The following is a 20,155-nucleotide window of genomic DNA, read 5'->3' as shown; positions in this document are numbered from 1 at the left end:
GTAAATGGACGAATGGATAAGCAAAATGTGATCTATGCATACAGTGGAATATCATTCAGTCTTACAAAGGAAAAAGATCTTGGCATATGCTACAATTTGGGTGAACTTTGAGGAGAATACGCTAAGTAAAATAAGCCAGTCACAAATAGACAACACAGTATAATACTATTTATATGAGTAGCTAGAGCAGTCAACTTCAGAGAGGTAGAAAGTATTAATAGAACGGTGGTTGCCAGGGGAATTCCGAGAGATACAAAGTATTAAACTGGTGGTTGCCAGGGGCTAGGGGGAGGACAGTATGAGCAGTTGGTGTTAAATGGGTACAGAGTTCAGTTTTACAAGCTGAAAAGATTTGTAGAGATAGATGATGGTAGCACAACATTGTGAATGTACTTAACATCACAAAACGGTACACCTAAAAGTGGTCAAGACGATAAACTTTATGTTATGTGTCTATTACCACAATTAAAAATTTAGAAACAAATTTAACAGCAAAAAAATACTCTTACTGAAATACATGAAATTCAGTTCAATACAACAAATAATTGCTGAGAAACAACTATGGGGTTGAGCATTTTAAGAAGGTGAAAAAAATGCTTGGATGAATACAGTGCTTGCCCTAAATATATAAGATTACATGCAAATCCTAGGGAGACCTTCCCTCTTCTGAATGCATGGCTCCTGACTTAGTGTCCCCCTCTGTGATGCCACAGTGAGGAGCACAGGTTTCCATGTCTTGGTCCCCTAATACGGAGAGTTCTTTGAGGACAGCAAGAATGTCCTGTTCCCCAGGTCTCCTCTGGGACCCCAGCAGAGCCTGGCAGATTACGGTCTCACCAGAGAGTATCTTTGCAAGTGTCTTCATTCACTCATTCCAGTACAAAGATGAACACAAATGGCAACCACAAAAAGCACAGTGAAGGCCAAGAGGAGGAGAAAAAAGGCCGAGAGGGCTTCAAAGGAAAAACCAACATAACATGGGGTCCAGGTGCAGTGGCCCACACCTGTAATCCCAGCACTTTGGGAGGCTGAGGTGGACGGATCACTTGAGTCCAGGAGTTCAAGAGCAGCCTGGCCAACATGGTGAAACCCCGTCTCTACTAAAAATACAAAAATTAGCCAGGTGTAGTGGCAGGTGAGGCACCTGTAATCCCAGCTACTTGGAAGGCTGAGGCAGGGAGAATTGCTTGAACCCAGGAGGCAGAGGTTGCAATGAGCCAAGATCGTGCCAATGCACTCCAGCCTGAGCGACAGAGCAAGACTCTGTCTCAAAAAAAATAAAAAATAAAAAAATAACATAGGGGTCAGAAAAGATTATACAAATTTTTAAAAAACGAAAGTATCCTAAAAACGACATTTTAACATATTATAAACTTTAATTTATTATTAGTTTGAATCATTTTAAGGAAAATAATCATGTATCAACATATTTTAACGAGGTAAGAAATAGTGTTTCTATGGAGGTATTTACCAATCATTAACCATTGTTTCTATGGATATATTTACCAAGTATTATCTAATCAAAGAGAAATGGAGGAAATGATGCTATTAAGTGACTTCAGAAGTACTGACCCTTAATTGTTTTTTGTTTTGTTTAGTTTTGAGATGGAATTTCACTCTTGTTGCCCAGGCTGGAGTGCAATGGTGCGATCTCGGCTTACGGCTCACCGCAACCTCTGCCTCCCGGGTTCAAGCGATTCTCCTGCCTCAGCCTCCCAAGTAGCTGGGATTACAGGCATGTGCCACCATGCCTGGCTAATTTTGTATTTTTAGCAGAGATGGGGTTTCTCTATGTTGGTCAGGCTGGTCTCGAACTCCCAAACTCAGGTGATCTGCCTGCCTTGGCCTCCCAAAGTGCTGGGATTACAGGCGTGAGCCACCATGCCTGGCTGACTCTTAACTGTTAAACTCAGGGAAGAAAGAAAGAAGTAAAGCTAAAGCAATCAGATACGGTTTCTTCAAGAAAGTTAGACCCTCAGTTGGTTCTTGAAGGACAGTAGGATTCATGTCATTAGAGAGGAGGGATGGAAGAAGGGGAGCATTCCAGGTAGGAAGAGAAAACCAAGAGCAAAGACACTAGAGATGAAAGCAACTCTCCTATGAATCATGAGTTGATCTGCTCAGAGCAGCATCAGTACACAGTACATGGTGTTATTAATCTATATTTTCAAATTCCCATCAATTTTATATTCATTCCATTTAATTACTTTGGCATTTCCCTCTAATACTGATACCTATCTGTGTCACCTGCTAATATCAATAAATAGAAATGTAGGAAGAGAAAGGACTTTCAGAAACTACTGTCATATATTCTGAAAACGTGAATGTAAGGGAAAAGCATTAAGTCCAAAGATACTGGGGCAAAGTAGGCAAAGATGAACCACATAACTCCCTGAAAGAGGCATTCCTTACACTTACCAAAGTCACACACACTCCCAGTCTTCGTGAGCTGCACATCATAAACATTTAGTGGAAAGACTTCTATTTCATCATAAACCTGCAAAAGGTGAAAACAACAAAATCAGAGGATTTCATGTTATGATACCTTGAAAAACTACTTTGACACTATTTTTCATAATAAAACAAGAAAGCTATTAAGTTACCATTTATATAGAGACTGTTTCCAAACTAGGTGCCGGATTTAAACAAAAGTTTTCCCAGAAATGACATTTTTCAGAATCAAAACGCCATGGATGTGGTTCAGTCTCCCTTTCTAAAGCCAGTGCACACTTACCTGTTCTTGCATATATTCATATGGTGCAGGGATGTAGTACTCAACGTTGTCATCTACTAATTTTCGAAGTTGTAGGCCATAATGGCTGGGTTCCAATTGCCTCATCTATAAAGAAGAGGACAGTCATTCAGATTTTAAATGCTCTTTCTAAATCCATCATTGGTTAGCAGGCTCATTAAAAATCAAAGTAGAAATCGCTAAAAGAATACCACAAAAAATCTGCTGAATTTAAACCTATATAAGAGCTCTAATTTAAACATTTGGATGCAGGCCAGGCACAGTGGCTCACACCTGTAATCCCAGCACTTTGTGAGGCCAAGGCGGGTGGATTACTTGAGGTCAGGAGTTGGAGACCAGCCTAGCCAATACAGCAAAACGTTGACTATAGTAAAAATACAAAAATTAGCCAGGTCTAGTGGCACACACCTGTAATACCAGCTACTTGGGAGACTGAGGCAGAAGAAATGATTGAACCCAGGAAGTGGAGGTTGTAGTGAGCTGAGACAGCACCACTGCACTCCAGCCTGGGTGACAGAGCAAGGCTCCATCTCAAATAAATAAATAAATAAATACATGCATACTAGTATGCAAAAAAGTAAAGGGGGACAACTATTTTATTTATTTTTTATTTTTTATTTTTTGAGACGGAGTCTCGCTCTGTTGCCCAGGCTGGAGTGCAGTGGCGTGATCTCCACTCACTACAAGCTCCGCCTCCCGGGTTCACGCCATTCTCTTGCCTCAGACTCCCGAGTGGCTGGGACTACAGGCGCCCGCCACCACGCCCGGTTGATTTTTTGTATTTTTAGTAGAGACGGGATTTCACTGTGTTAGCCAGGATGGTCGTGATCTCCTGACCTCGTGATCTGCCCATCTCGGCCTCCCAAAGTGCTAGGATTACAGGCATGAGCCACCGTGCCTGGCAGACAATTATTTTTAAGAAGGTTTTCTCTGAACACTATTGCTTATGATTAAAGGCAAAAGATGCATTTTTAAGAGATTACAGTAGAACATATCTGATAGTAGAAGAAATCTTACCAGCTCAGCAAATGCCATCTCTTTAGTTAGGTTGAGCCTAACCTTGTTTCTCATTACTAAAATACAGAAATTTGTAAAATGTGAACAAATCTATAGACTTCAGAATTAAGAATGTCGTACTCCAAAAACTTTTCAAAAGGAAAATGTTTACACACACACACTCATATTTTCTCTGTCATGCATATTTTCAACAGTGAGAAATTTATCTCAGGCATATGCTCTAACTGGGTCAAACTGACCCACTACTTCTTTTTTTTTTTCTTTTTTTTTTATTTGGGACGGAGTCTCGCTCTGTCGCCCAGGCTGGAGTGCAGTGGCGCGATCTCGGCTCACTGCGAGCTCCGCCTCCTGGGTTCATGCCATTCTCCGGCCTCAGCTTCCCGAGTAGCTGGGACTACAGGCGTCCCCACCACGTCCGGCTAATTTTTTGTATTTTTAGTAGAGACGGGGTTTCACCGTGTCAGCCAGGATGGTCTCGATCTCCTGACTTTGTGATCCGACGCATCGGCCTCTCAAAGTGCTGGGATTACAGGCGTGAGCCACTGCGCCTGGCCGACCCACTGCTTCTGATACCCTTTATTACTCAGAAAATTATGAGTTTAATAGAGGGTATCATTGGTATAGAACATTGTTGGTTTTCTGAATAAAAACGTTACATATGGGAGTAAAAGGGAATTAAGTTCATAAGGATATAAACTACATATAAATGTACAGAATCCTAATGTTTCAAGTCAAAGTGAAAAAGGGGGACTAAAATTAAACATCTTTCACATTTATTAAGTGCACATGATTAAGCATTACTTAAACTCTATATGCCTTTTTCACCATGTCAACATATTTGATTGTATTTTCTCTGGAAACTTAAAACGATTTAAGCTCTACTACACCACCTGGTGGTCGAAAAGCTTCTGATCTGATGTTGCTGAATATATTCTCTCAGAGGGCCCTCTTTAAGACTTACCATAAACTCCCTTTTCAAATCAGGAATGAAACCCAGTTTGAAAAATGAATAAAACATCATCGTATATTAATCTCCATAAAGCAACTGTGAATATATCAAGTTTCGTGTTTAATCTGGAGAAATCCGATAAAACTATTTAGGATTAAATTAAATTACCTCAAAGTTTATGCCGCCTTCTTATAACACACCATCTCTAAGTAACTTAAATAGCAATGGATTTCATAATTATTCTAGATACCAAAGTATACATAGAATTTCAGTAGATTAGCTCAGGTTCTTCATGAAGGTGGGGGATCATGATCTAATAACTCATTCTTCTAAAGAGATCAAGGAATAGAATGCAAATTAATCAATATGCTAATAAATACATTAACTAATAAATATGCTAATATGTTCCCTGGCGTGGAAACTGGGCCCTTGAATACCACATGAATTTAGAAGGCATAAGATTGCAACATTAATGATTATTTCTATTCAGAAGTATATTTTTGCAGCAAAATCCATTACCTTGCATGCCAGAGTCAAAATATCTTCTACTCTGTGCTCTGGCTTGATCCCTACAGTAACTCCATGATTATCCTGAAAGTGGACATAAGTCTGGATTTCCCACGCATTGTCTCGGGGAACACTGTCTACTGTTGAACCATACATATGCAGAAGTTCGTCGACCTGTTTGTAGATGCCAAAAGAAAATGCAGACAAATTTGATTAACAAATGAAGGAAACCACCGGCCAAATGTCCCGTTCATTTATGGACTATTTACATCACTGGCTTCTCACAGCCTTCTAAGGCCAACAATGTTTCCTCACTCATTTTATGCAGATGAAACTGCAGCCACGGGAAGTGGAGTGAAAGTCAGTGACTGCCTGTCCTGTGTTCTTTCCACTGTGTCGATTGGCCGCTTATGCCGAGTTAGAACACCACAATCCAGCTGGAAACGGTGGCTGACGCCTATAATCCCAGCACTTTGGGAGGCCAAGGCGGGCAGATCACCTGAGGTCAGGGGTTCAAGACCAGCCTGGCCAACATGGTGAAACAGCGTCTCTACTAAAAATACAAAAATTAGCCAGGCGTGGTGACATGCGCCTGTAGTCCCCGCTACTTGGGAAGCTGAGGCAGGAGAATCACTTGAACCTGGGAGGCAGAGGTTACAGTGAGCCGAGATCGCGCCACTGCACTCCAGCCTGGGCAACAGAGTAAGAATCTGTCTCAAAAAAATAAAAAAAGAACACCGCAATCCATGTAAGGACTGCTGAGTATCCACGCTTACTACTCTGGGATCATGGTTGAGAAGGGCCACTGTGAAGCCTGCATCTAAGCCATAATCCCTCTCCGACCTTCCACTAAATTCCAGATACACCTTGTCCATGGCCACTGACATCTGCCTGCTATCCTAACCCTGAACTGCACTTAATCCAAGCACGAACTTTCTCTTCTAAGTCTACCTGGTTTTTTTGTCTTTGTTTCTTCTTTTTAATTTTAGCCTAACTCATCACTGATAGAAATCTATTTGTTCCTTAAAATTACCTGTAGTCCTGATAAATCTTCTCTCTATCCTTCAGCTACCTCACACACAGACACTGTTGGAAAATCATCTCAAAGAATACCACCTTCAGGAAGCCCTTCCCAAGAAAGTTTAGTTTGCCAAACTACATCATCACAACAATTGCTGACTTCATGCTAATACATCCTTTCGTAATTCATAACAAAAATAGCATACATTTCTTAAGCAATGTAGACATGTTTCTCTCTGGCTAGGTTCTTACATTCACGTAGTAGTAAAGAAAAGATTTGGGGCTTTGAAATCAAAAGTCTCAGACGCTACCAGCAAAGCATGGCCTAGGACAAGATTTACCTTGCTACGATTCAGCTATTTTGTAAAAGAGGACGTTATTAATATAATTAATATTGAAAAAATTACTTGTGACTTAAGTTTTGTGAGCGAAAGAGGTCACTTATGTGAAACACCTTACATACCAAAAAATGTCACCGATAGATTCAACACTATCACATTATTTTATATATCATTCATCATACTTTAAAGTTATCATTAATGGGTGATTTTACTTTGAATTCCATGCATTTTTAAATACAAAGTAAAAGATCCTCCTATGTAGGATTTAAAAATTAGAAGAGAAATCATAAAGAAATTTCAAAGAACAAAGCAAGACAAAAATCCATCTCTCTGTGTCATCTTTTTGAAAACATGGTGCTCAACTTTGAAGTGACATTTCTGGATCTGTCATGGATTTGTCGCTTTCAGCACATTTTTCTGGAAGGGTGATCACAGCCAGAATGAACATCCCCACACGTGCCAATGACAAAGGAAAAGACAGGACCAGATGCAAGGAGCCAGGGATGCCAGGAACCAACCCGGACACTCTCTCCTAAAGGCTCTTGTCTTACACAGGCACATTATTTTCTCTGGTTCATTCTCTGGGCAGTGATTTCAACCCAGTGCTTAGCAACAAACAGATGCTGCCTTAAAGGTGCAGGCCCCCACCTCTGAAACCAGGCTTGTTGAGAAGCAAACTAAAACCCAGCAGAGGTCACTGTGGAGTAAGAAACTTCACAAAGAACAAGGCCTGGAGGAAGTCACAGGCTCCCACTGAGGGTGGCAGAGCAATTTACTGCTGCATTTTAGGAGATCGGGAAAAACGTAATTATAGATAAACAGGTGGGGGAGGGACATGAGCAGTACAAATTAACACTGTGCCTTCACACCCTCTTGTTCCCACTGTTACTGACAATCAGAGAAAGGCTGTATCACCAGCCGGGCGCAGTGGCTCATGCCTGCAATCCCAGCACTTTGGAAGGCCGAGGCGGGTGGATCACCTAAGGTCACGAGTTCAGGACCAGCCTGGCCAACATGGTAAAACCCCATCTCTACTAAAAATAAAAATTATCCAGGCATGGTGGCACGTATCTGTGGTCCCAGCTACTCAGGAGGCTGAGGCAGGAGAATTGCTTGAACCTGGGAGGCGGAGGTTGCAGTGAGCCAAGATCATGCCACTGCAATAGCCTGGGCGACAGAGGGAGACTCCACCTCAGAAAAAAAGAAAGATTGCATCTCATGAGGCCAAATGAAACAAGCTCTTGATGTGCCATCAGTTCACTCACCACTCACAACCAGCCCTCTCAGGGAGACACCATCATCACTTCCTATGGAACAGGCAAGACACATATGGCTCAGGACATTCTAGAAACTTGCCCAAGTTTACACAACTAGTGCCTATGGTACTCCGGGGAACTGAAGGGTAGAAGTCTGGCTTGAGCTGGTTCACACCACCGCTATATTACACAGAATGCCTGCCTGGCAGTTAACTCCCTTTATAGAAAATGGGTACAACCTACATGTCTTGATTACTTTCCATTATTCTACGCTACATACCATGTTCCCACTGAACAGAACGGCTCAGAGAACATTCCCCAAAAGGGAGTGGCAAGCTCCTGCTCCATGCCGGTGCTCACTTCCATCTCGTCTCTCTGCTGTACCGTCCTTACAGAGACAGTGCTGAAACCATATACACCCTCCAACCTGGTTTAAAATGCCCCTCTCTTATGAAGTCTCTCCTCTCTCTCCTTTCTCTGCCCTCAAGTCCTCTCACTTAGATGAGTTCACTCTCCTATGTCCCTGGTACAGCACTTGGCAAAGCCCAGCCCACAGGGGGGTCACTTCTAAGTCCCGCACCAGGATAAGATGAATGCCAGCAGAGGCTTTGTCTTCCGTATCCTCATTCTCCCTCAGCCATTAACACAGTGCGGCCCGTACCCAGGACACACTCAAAACTTGAGTGCTGAGCTGGATACAACTAGAAATTCACAGTCATATACAGGCATGAGAGGTAAACGCTGTCCGTTTTCAGTATCTTACTCAACTCTGTTGACATAGTGTCAAGTTCTTAATGCTCTCTGGAAGCTATGAGAAGAGAAATTAACAGATTATTGAAGGAGAACAAGTTCTGGACAACGGAAAAGTGTGCAGATAGATGGAAGGATGGAAGGACAAAAGAAATAATCCTATTAAAATCCATTAAACAAGGTGCTGTGCTACAATTGCTCTGAGCAATGGTTTTCTGAGTCTACACTGTTGACCCGAGATGTAGTGAACCATAGGAGAGAAGATGCCCATCAAAGCCAAGGCCATCGAAGAGTTAGACCCTCTCAAGAGGCCCCTCAATGAAAAGTTAAATGTAATTTTTGGTGTGTGTTAGGCACACACACACACACACACCCGTCACAAATGTATATACAGTTCAAGAAAAGTAAAACCTGGTTATTCAAAGGAAGCACCAAGAATTTAAAATTAATTCATTAGAACTAGAAAAAGAAAAAGCTACTTGGTGCTTACAGATCTCTTAGGTGGTTGTAAGCTTTGCCCATTTGGAGGGAAAGTTGGATTAATTCTCTGAAGGAAGGTCAATGCTATCCAAGTTGAAAATACATGTGCTTTAGTTTCAGGAAACCAGATAAAATATTCTCCAACATTCTTTTCATAAAAAGAATGGAGAATCCTGAAAATAAGCATTAAAAATGGAGTCATCTGGAAAATTCTTTTTCCAGGTTACCCATTTCAAAGATGCCACTATGTTAAATGAATATTTTCAACCACCCAGAATTCCATGGTTGGCTACCTCTGTCAGGACTGTTACACACCTACCATGCCTCCTACTCTACTTCCTCCCCTCAAAGAAAAAACCTATATATTTCTACTTCCTCCACTTAAGGAAAAAAAAAATATATATATATATATATTTCCAACTAGCCTCTTCAAGGTTTCCTGGTCCTGAGAATACAAATGGAGACAGAAAAAAATACAATAATAGAAAGACAATCCAGGTCAAATCTCAGCCTCGTTAGGGGCTGTTATCTAGTGCCTCTGCACTTCTGTTTCTTCACCTTCAAAACAGCTTAAAAACAACAGCCTCGTGGGGTGGTTAGGAGACTGACGGGAGGAACTGCACTTGAAAGACAGAAATTGTAAAGATGTTTTGGACGTTGAGCCTGGATCAGGTCTTTATACAGTAGTACTGGGCATAACTACTGTATTTCAGTGATGACCACTGTAAAGAACTTCCTGAGAATCATCCTTTGTTCCAAAGCCCTGGGGCACTGTAGTGGCCACTGCTGCTCAGATCACCTTGCAGTCAGCTCCAATTGGCCATCATGACACGGGAACATCACTGGGCTGCAGCCACAGCCACTCCAGACTGACTAGTGAATGTCTGCAAATCACTTTAGCTCTCCTTGGAGGGCATTCCACAGAAGTATTTTTTATTATTATTATTACATCAAGGGTCCTGAAACCACATGTCAAATTACTTATGCTCAGTATGCAGCAAGGAGAAAAAATGGAAACTCCGTGTGTTCTCACAGCAGATGCTTTTGGATCAAATGGCTCGTAATTACTACTTGGATCACTGAAGGGAAGTGAGTAGCAAAATCACAATCTGGCTGTCACAAATGGGCCCACACCACCACGGTGGCTGATAAAAGGAAAGTCTATTTGCAAGGGAGATGAGGAGAAAACACAAAAGGGAGTTGCATGCTCCCAGTTTTCTTAACAACAGTAAAATGTCATAGAAGAGAAAGTGTTTATTTCCTTCTTGGACTGATGCCCATACATCGGTTGATAGGAAAGAAAAACAAAGATGGATCTAGCTAGCTCGCTAGCTGTATGCGTACAGGTATACGTATATATGCTGTATAGGGTTGCGTATTAATATTCTGTCTAAACAGATTACCATACTGTGGTGAAGAGTAAGCTGTTTCATTCATATTTTCCATTTAAGAAACCAATATTAGGGGTTTTGTTTTGGTTTCGGGGTTTTTTAGTTTTTTTTTTTTTTCGGTTTGCAGCTCATGACTAACATGACAATACTGCATTCACTCACTGCCACAGAAGGTTGGGACAGCCCAAACCAATTTTCCAGGAGAAGGGGCCGAGGCCCAGGGGCTGCCACATTTCTCCAATGAAGCTTCCGGGGTTGCCCCCATCCGAGCCTTACTGGGGACTTTGTTGTCACAATCTCCATGACAAACACCTCCCTTCAAAGGCCGTATAAGACTCACTATTACTCATCCAGACGTTCGCCATGAAAAGCTTTCGTTTTTGGCTAGCCAAAGTGTCCTCTAAAAAAATGCTCAAGTAAGACTGGCTTTGTTCCAGCCTTAACAGATTTTGAATTAGGGTGACTCACTGTTGGACTGTTATATGATGCATCAATTAGAGTGGAATAGTTAAAATGCACACGGCCCCTTCCTCACAACAGCCTTTCTGTGTTATAGAAATGAGCATAATTTACTTATTGTATAAAAATTCATTTGTGCAGGTTACAAGTATTCTCCAAGAATGATTAGCAGATGAAAAATAGCAAGATTAAATATTCATTATTTAGCCAGGCAGAATTGTAAGTCCCAGAGATATTAAAAAAAAAACAAATTACACCCTTAGTTCTATCTGCCATTCAATCTGAATCTAGTTATCTGGGTACTATAGCACAGAAATTATAGAGGCTGCATTAAAATAGTCCTATAAATGACAATAATTTCTTCAGTATCCCTACATCCCAAGTAATGCTTAGCTAAAATAAATAGGAGTAACTGTTTAGATACACATGCTTAAAAAAAACAAATGCAGAAATCATAGTTTCTTCTCACTCCTTAGAGCATTCAATGGGACCTGTTTTTTGAGCCCAACTTAAGCACTAAGCTTAATCCTCACTGTAAGTGGCTACATGAGCAAAATTTATTTTCAAAGTCCAACATACACTCTGTTAATAGGAAGCGTACTGATGCTATAGTGTCATAACTTTCTTTATTCAGGGACAGGGTCTTACTCTGTCACCCAGGTCAGAGTGCAGTGGCGCGATCTTGGCTCACTGCAACCTCTGCCTCCCAGGCTCAAGCAATCCTCCCACCTCAGCCTCCCAGGAGCATGCCACTACACTTGGCTAAGTTTTTGCATTTTTGGTAGAGACAGGGTTTCACAATGTTGCCCAGGCCAGTCTCAAACGATCCACCTGACTCGGCCTCCCAAAATTCTGGGATTACAGGCACAAGCCACCATGCCAGGCCTCTTAACTTTCAAAGTAAGAATTTTACATTGTTACACAGTGCTGGAAGAGATATGACCCTAAAATTATGGACCTTTATTACAAATCAGTCATTCTCAGCCATTAAATGACTACATCTAGTAGAAATAATTAGTCATCAAACTTATTAAGCAAGTACTATATCCTTAGCAGTGTGCTATAGATTGAGAATATACAGATAATCATAGGGCATATATAAACTATATCAATTACAAGCTTTCCTGGGAGCCATGACATATGCACTTGACAGAATGGCTAACAGTAAGAGATATAAGTGCAGAGTAAGAACTGGCCGGGCGCGGTGGCTCATGCCTGTAATCTCAGCACTTTGGGAGACTGAGGTGGGTGGATCGCGATGTCCAGAGTTCAAGATCAGCCTGGCCAACATAGTGAAACCCCATCTCTACTAAAAATACAAAAATTAGCCAGGCATGGTGAAGGGCGCCTGTAATCCCAGCTACTTGGGAGACTGAGGCAGGAGAACTGCTTCAATCTGGGAGGCGGAGGTTGCAGTGAGCTGAGATCACGCCACTGCACTCCAGCCTGGGCAACAGAGCAAGACTTCATCTCAAAAAAAAAAAAAAATTATTTGGTGGAGGAGACATTAGAGAACTAACACAGCCTCATGGGGATGTTGTGGGTTTGAAAAAGGCACTAGGAAGAGGCATAGGCACATCCAGGATTTCATACTCTAGGATTTCATTCAGAAATCATTCTGAGGATTTGTTTGGTCAGAAGCAATTTTGGGGATGAGGAGACACTACTCAGGCCCCACTTGACAGCGCCTGAGACACACAGCAGAGAATGTACTATCTGTGTGAAGATCCCTGACAACCCTGAAAGGAAAATGCAATTTTGTATTCACTGAACTCTCAAATGAAGATAAGTACTGCTGAGGAATAGAGATGTATAAATTAAAGATGCTATTACGACTTCAGTCTAGTCATGTTGCTGATTTTAAAATGGAGTTATTGTGAGGTTAGATACCTCCAAGATGCTTGGCATTTAAGACCATCTCTTTAGAGAATACCTACTGGGACCATTTTAATTATAAATCTATTTTCAAGGAGTTCATGTAAAGATTCTGAAACAGCATTCCTCACTTAAGTTAGCATTTGTGTCATTCATGTAAAACAAGATGGCGGCCATCTACAGCAAAGTTTACCTCACTGGAGTTATTGGAGTTTTGAGGTAGCTGAGTTCCAGAAAATCCATGGCTGCCACTTAAATCAAATATCTGACAGACAGGGGATGAAAAGACAATGAAATGGCCCTGTAATGTTCACTTGCCAGCTACCCTTTCTCATTACTGAAAAACTAAAGTTCTATAACATTTTAGAAGAGCTTCATATCACAATTTGTACTATTATTCTAATACGCTTAAAGTTTTAATTTCCTACATAGTTACGTTTTACTTTTTATGTCATCTATCATTTAAGTCGGCCTGCAATCCCAGCACTTTGGGAGGCTGTGGTGGGCAGATCACCTGAGGTCAGGAGTTCAAGACCAGCCTGGCCAAAATAGTGAAATGCCATCTCCATTAAAAATACAAAAATTAGCCGGGCCTGGTGGCACCCACCTGTGGTCCCAGCTACTCAGGAGGCTGAGGCAGAGAATCACTTGAACCCGGGAGGCAGAGGTTGCAGTGAGCTGAGATCATGCCACTGCACTCTAGCCTGGGCAACAGCATGAGACTGTTTCAAATAAATAAATAAATAAATAAATAAATAAATAAATAAATTCATTTATTCATTCTTGATATCGCTTTTAACCAAAAAGTACATGTTTCTGAAGGTGTGAAACAGAACCACCAAAATCAAGCTCATACCTACTTTTTTAAATGTGCACAGAATAGATCTTGGAAGAAAATACAGCTAAATGTTAAAAGTGGTTTGTTTGGGTAGAAGAACTAAAAACAATTGCCTTTTCCAAATTTCACCTTCTAAATTTTGTAGTGGCATAATTAACATTAAAAACAATGTAAACATTTAGAAATACCTACTAAATCAACTTCATTCAGTTATATAAATACCGACACTGTAATTAGTTTCATATCTTTTTAAAACAAAAAATGTTCAACCAAATGCTTTTGTTTATCAAAAAATCTATGTTGAGAACAAATTACAACACATGCTGGGTAAAAACCATATTAGGCTCATATCTAATTAGCAGAATGTCTATATCTAAGAAAAGTAAGCAAGTTATTTATCAAGTTATTATTTAATTATATAGAATATACTGTCTTGATTAAAATACCTTAAGGACATCAGTTAACCATCAAAGAAGTTCAGTTCACAAAGCATAAGGGCTCGGTGTTATGGCTCAGGCCTATAATCCCAGCACTTTGGGAGGTTGAGGTGGGAAGACGGATTGAGGCCAGAAGTTTGAGACTAGCCTGGGCAACATAGGGAGACCGCCCCGACTCCCATTTCTACAAAAACGATTTTTTTAAAATAAAGAAAGCATAGGCCCACAATTAGCAAAGGGTTTGCAGTTGACGACAGTCAATAATGAGGAAATACATTTCCATTACAACCAACAAATAAGATTACTCTTTACAATTAAATTAAATTACAGGCTGGTCACAGTGGCAATCCCAGTACTTTGGGAGGTAGAGGCAGGTGGATCACATGAGGCCAGAAGTTTGAGACCAGCCTGACCAACATGGTGAAACCCTGACTCTACTAAAAATATAAAAATTAGCTGAATGTGGTGGCTAAAGTCTGTAGTCCCAGCTACTTGGGAGGCTGAGGCACAAGAATTGCTTGAACCTGGGATGTGGAGGTTGCAGTGAGTCAAGATTACACCACTGCACTCCAGCCTGGGTGACAGAGACTCTGTCTCAAAAAAGAAAAAAATAATAATAATTTCAAGTAGAACCACAATTTTAAAATCTGATATTATTTTTGTATATCAGTATACAAAAATGGTGGCCACATAAAAGAAGTTTCCTGTGATTCTGCTGTTAATGAACCAGCCCACTCCCCACCACCTCTAACTTTATTGTTTCAAGGTTTTAAACAGGTCAAAGGAATTGATACTGGCCCTTTTACTTACGTAATTCACAAAAGCATTATCAAATAAATAGCCATACACAAATTAGAAAACAAAGATCCAATAAAATGTGACTCTCTTTCCAATGATATTGAAAACATAATCAGAAAAACAGCAGCTCATTGAAAATAAAAGCAAAAACTTCTTCACACTTAATTGCAAACCTTTTCCCTATTCACCTGAATGATCAGGTCATCATATAACTTATTTTTTCAACAGCTTTGAAACATAGTAATCCTAAAACATATCAGTCAGCAAGATAAAATCCATTATCATGCACCTGCATCATGAAATACAGGTGCACCATGAAATACATATATTCAAAATGTTCTGAAAACAATTTACAATACTTGGGCCGCATTTCACCAACACATGCTTAGGCTACTTTTCCTTAATAAAAACGTTAGAAGAGGCCAGGCACGGTGGCTCACGCCTGTAATTAGCACTCTGGGAGGCCCAGATGGGTGGATCACCTGAGGTCAGGAGTTCACGACCAGCCTGGCCAACAGGTGAAACCCTGTCTCTACTAAAAATACAAAAATTAGCCAGGCGTGGTGGTGTGCACCTGTAGTCCCAGCTACTCAGGAGGCAGAGGCAGGAGAATCGCTTGAACCCAGGAGGCGGAGGTTGCAGTGAGCCAAGATCGCATCACTGCACTCCAGCCTGGGTGACAGAGCGAGACTCCATCTCAAAAAAAAAAAAAAGAAAGAAAGAAAAAGAAAATGTTACAAGAGCCACCCCTCCCCAAGGGAAAAATAAGCACCAGCAATATTCCAGTGTTTCAAGACCATGGACTTAGGCAAAAACTAGTCCCGGCCATGCCCTTTGGTGCTGGTGAACAGGGGAAGGTAAGTGATGTAACTAACCTCTTCAAGTGTCAGTCTCCTCATCTCTAAAATGGGACGACAAAACCCCAAGGCCATGTTGTAAGGATTTAGTGAGCAAAATCCACAGCACTAGCAACAGAATTGAGCTGCCACTCCTCTTATTATTAATTTTCCATTTATTTTAATATAAAATCTATGAGAAAATAAATATTAGTACTAGAGGGAAGGAAAAGTGTGGATTATTTTCTGATTATTCTTATTTTTTTCTGTTCTTAAGCACTGCATGCAGTATGACTACCTCTTCGGGAGTGCCAGGATAGATGCGGCAACTGGTGCACTTTCGTTGGGCAAAAAAAAAAAAGAGCATGCTAAGAATTGATTCCTTTGAATCAACTTTCATTTTCATTTTTATTTTTGAGACAGGGTCTCGCTCTGTCACTCAGGCTGGAGTGCAGTGGCAAAATCATGGCTTACTGCAGCCTTGACCTCCCGGGCTCAAGCGATCTTCCCAATTCAGCCTTCAGAGTAGCTGGGACTATAGGCGCACACTACCACACTTGGCTATTTGTAGAGATGGGGTCTCACTCTGTTGCCCAGGCTGCTCTTGAACTCCTGGGCTTAGGTGATCCTCCTGCCTTGCCCTCCCAATCTGCTAGAATTACGGCATGCGCCACCCCACCTGGCCTGATTTCATTCTTAACAGAGAATGAACATTGATTATTTATAGCAGGCGGAAAATTAAGGGTTTCAGGAATTTCACTCTAGTATGCTGTTCCCATGCTGAAGAGCTCACCTGAGTTATAGAAGGTCTCTTCTCCTTCCCTTTTCTGGCCAGTGTGTCCAGCCCTTTTAACGAAGAAAATATTCCCTTCTTGTTTCTCCCTCGCTGGGTCAGTGACAGTGTCCTCTTCCGGAGAGCAGAGTCATCTCTAGAACATACCTAATGTAAAACACAGTTTAAAAAAATCTAAAGGCTTAGTATTTGAGTGGCAGAAAAAACTAACAGTTGCCCTAAGGAAGCGAGCTCTGCTTGCTATAAACGCATTCTGACCATCGCCAAAAGCTACTGCATGTCTGAAATGCCAGGAAAGCATCCACCATATAGACAGCTCTCATCTGGATAACACAAGTCATGACATTCAGGTCTCTCCATGGTGGGCAGCAGTGTCAGCAAAACCACTACAGACCCCTAGGCTGAGCTGACACAACACACAGAAGGCACCAAAATGGGAGTGACTTCAAAAAACCCAACGGGGCGCTCTGCAGGACAGAGAAAACAACCTTTAATCCATCCTTTAATCTTCACCCCACTGTTGCTCCTTCTCCAGCATCCCACTTTCCTGATGGTATGAGGTGGAACACACGGAGAGGCAGACAGAGATGAACATGCAGTAACTGTCCACTAGCTGCTGGACTCTAAGCAGTAGAGAAACTGGGGGCTCTACAGCACGATGTCTGGTCTCCTTCATCCCCAGGCCCGTGGCCTCTGGGTGACCTGGCCTCTAGGTTTCCGTTGTTGGGTCAAGTCCCACAAGCGCTGATGGCAACAAGCCAAAGAAAGGGGGAGCATCCGCAGCTCTCCCCGAATGCTGCAGAAACAGCCTTCCTTAGGAACTTACCAGAGCATGGAAAGAGGAAACAGACAAGATGCCCAGCCTGCCGAGGGCCAGCTTGGAGGGGCGGCTGGCGGCTGCAAGGAGACTCTTGGGGTTCGGTAACTCTCCACCTTGTAGGCTGGCCAGATAGCAGCGCATCCTGAACAGATCCATGTGAAATTTCTCAAGATTCTGCTCCCATTGCTGGATCTTAAAGCAAAAACAGAGGTGATTTAAATAAAAATTAAAAGTTTTCATGGGTTAAAATGAAAACGTGATCCCTTTCACAAACTTGAAGAAAAAATAGTTTCAGCTGGTCTGCATGGTTTAAATTAGCCTTGCCTGCTCACCCCATCTCAATCCCTCCCATCCAAATGTATTGGGTCCTTTGGGAGGTGAGGTGGGCAGATCGCTGAAGGTCAGGCATTCAAGACCAGCCTGACCAACACAGTGAAACCCCATCTCTACTAAAAAACAAATAAACAAACAAAATATATATGTGTGTGTGTATATATGTGTATGTGTATATGTGTGTGTGTGTGTGTATATATATATGCACACAAAAATTAGCCAGGTGTGGTGACAGACACCTGTAATCTCAGCTACTCTGGAGGCTGAGGCAGGAGAATCGATTGAACATAGGAGGCGGAGGTTACAGTGAGCCAAGATCACGCCACTGCACTCCAGCCTGAGCGACCAAGCAAGACTCTGTCTCAAAGAAAAAAACAACAAAAAAAAAATGCACTGGGTCATCTGGCACTACACTTCATCAGGATAGCCAAACAAAAACAAAAACAAAAAGCCAGTGGTCCCAATACAGTGACATGCCAAAAAGGCATGATGTTTGGAGAATGCCAACACTCTAACCATCCTGACTTAAAACAGGATGCAATTTGCAAGTCAGCTTTTTCACTTTGCTTCATTTCCCTTCACATCTACAGTCCCTGATCCTAAACTGGATTAACTGAACTGCACACAAACAGATGCCAGATAAATGAAAGTAGTGACTTCATGTTTCTGTTCATTCTGAGTAAATGACTCAAAACAATAAGAAGCAAATGGACTTCAGGGATAAGGGCAAATAGAACTTTTACTTAGAACACTCCTAAGTATCTTGGAGAATAACCACCATCTGTACATCTAAATAAAACTAAAGTATATGCAGCTGTTTACACCACAGAAGTTCCTATGAACTTCTTCAAAACGTAAGTCATGATTTAGTAAAGAAATGCAGCCAAACTCTGGGAGCCACTCTCCTTTCTCCCAAGGATGTCAAAATGCATTACCTACAAGTATTACCTTCATGCAAAGATAAATTATTAATAATAGGTGAAGAGAGGCTCTTGGGACTTGCCAATACAGGGACTCAGCAGAAGAACGAAAAGAACAGAAAGCTGTGATTCAAAAGGTCTTAAGAGCAATCTCAACACTCAAGAGAAGGTCTGTAAGTCAATGCTTGCAGTAAAGGATTCAGTGTGAAGAGTGAGGTTATTTCAGGTCTAACAGTTGCAGCTTCAGTTCTGCCATGTTGCTGAGCACCAAAATGGACCTTAGCCTTTCACACTAAGCTTTCTAGGTGAATCCTTCATTCTGGATAAATGATACTTTGAAGGATTTCCAACACTGGACACTCTGCCCCCTCCAATCTCTCCCCATAGAAAAGTATTACAAATTCTGGGCATTTCCCAGACCTTCTGCAAGTTCTCTGTATCTATTTCTTAGGTTGGTCGCTGCACAACTTTTCTGCATGAAAGAAAAACAGTCACAAGATCTAAACAAAGAATTTCTTGATCATCATCATCATTTGTCAGCAAAACAGTGACATTCCAAGGTGCATTGAAACAATGTCAACATCCATAAAGAATTTAACCTCACTTAAGATCCTGTATACCCATATTAGCAACGTGGTGGCCTACTGGTATCAGTTTTGAATGGACAGAATGACCTGTTGGCTTTTAAAAATGCAGATGCCCAGGTCCTACACCTGAAGATTCTATCCATTAGGTCTGAGGTCTAGGAAAGTTTACATTTCATAAGCACATCCTGGGATTCTGGTGCACGGCCTTACTGATGACTCCTGTTCTAGACTAACAAGACAGTTCAAACTGAAACTGCAAGTCTCTTCCGGGTCCTGCCATATTAGAGAATTCCAGAGTGACAGATGGGTACAAACTGACACTTTACTTAAGGTTCAGTAAAAACTATAATCTCAGTTCTGTTTCCCAAACATCTTCTCTCCAGATGATTCCTGAAAATCCACAATTATAGATGGATTCCTTTGTCTTCTAATAATATGTAGACATTCCTAGATTGAATAATGCATTAAAGTTTATCACACTCATTTATGCCTCAGTGTAAAACACTTTATCAGATATTTTCTGAAGGTTGTATAGAGGGTGAAGATGTAAGAGGAAAGAAAATGAATGAGTGGCCAGGCACGGTGGCTCACGCCTGTAATCCCAGCACTTGGAGAGGCCAAAGGGCAGATTGCTTGAGCCCAGGAGTTTGAGACCAGCCTGGGCAACGTGGCAAAATCCTGTCTCTACAAAATATACAGAAATTAGCCGGGCATGGTGGTGCATGCCTGTAGTCCCAGCTACTTGAGAGGCTGAGGTAGGAGGATTGCTTGAGCCCAAGAGATGGAGGATGAAGAAAACTGACATCATGCCATTGCATTCCAGCCTGGATAACAGAGTGACACTCTCTCCAAAAAGAAAAAAAGGAAAGAAAAAGAAAATGAAGGAGTCCTTGGATACCAGAAGGTAAAGATGCCCATGCCATCCATGATGGATTAAAAAGACAAAAAAGGCCAGGAGCGGTGGCTCACACCTATAATCCCAGAACTTTGGGAGGC

At 41.6% G+C, this 20,155-nt stretch overlaps 1 protein-coding gene across 8 annotated transcripts in view; it reads right to left on the bottom strand.

Moving 5' to 3' along the window:
- LOC105478722 (TIAM Rac1 associated GEF 2) overlaps positions 1-20,155 on the bottom strand; it is a 322,470-nt gene that overhangs the window by 77,058 nt on the left and 225,257 nt on the right. For 7 of the 8 annotated variants that reach the window (XM_024791920.2, XM_011736307.3, XM_011736306.3 and 4 more), the window contains 5 exons: positions 17,326-17,511; positions 16,500-16,646; positions 5,238-5,399; positions 2,735-2,839; positions 2,419-2,497 (listed from right to left, as the gene is read on the bottom strand). In XM_024791920.2, coding sequence (XP_024647688.2) covers positions 2,419-2,497; positions 2,735-2,839; positions 5,238-5,399; positions 16,500-16,646; positions 17,326-17,511 — 679 coding nt within the window. The remainder of the gene's footprint in view (positions 1-2,418; positions 2,498-2,734; positions 2,840-5,237; positions 5,400-16,499; positions 16,647-17,325; positions 17,512-20,155) is intronic. The other variant, XM_024791922.2, reaches the window with a different exon arrangement.

Source organism: Macaca nemestrina, chromosome 5, assembly GCF_043159975.1.
Source record: "Macaca nemestrina isolate mMacNem1 chromosome 5, mMacNem.hap1, whole genome shotgun sequence".
In the NCBI taxonomy this organism is placed as follows: domain Eukaryota; kingdom Metazoa; phylum Chordata; class Mammalia; order Primates; family Cercopithecidae; genus Macaca; species Macaca nemestrina.
This window is presented reverse-complemented; position numbering and strand designations above follow the sequence as displayed.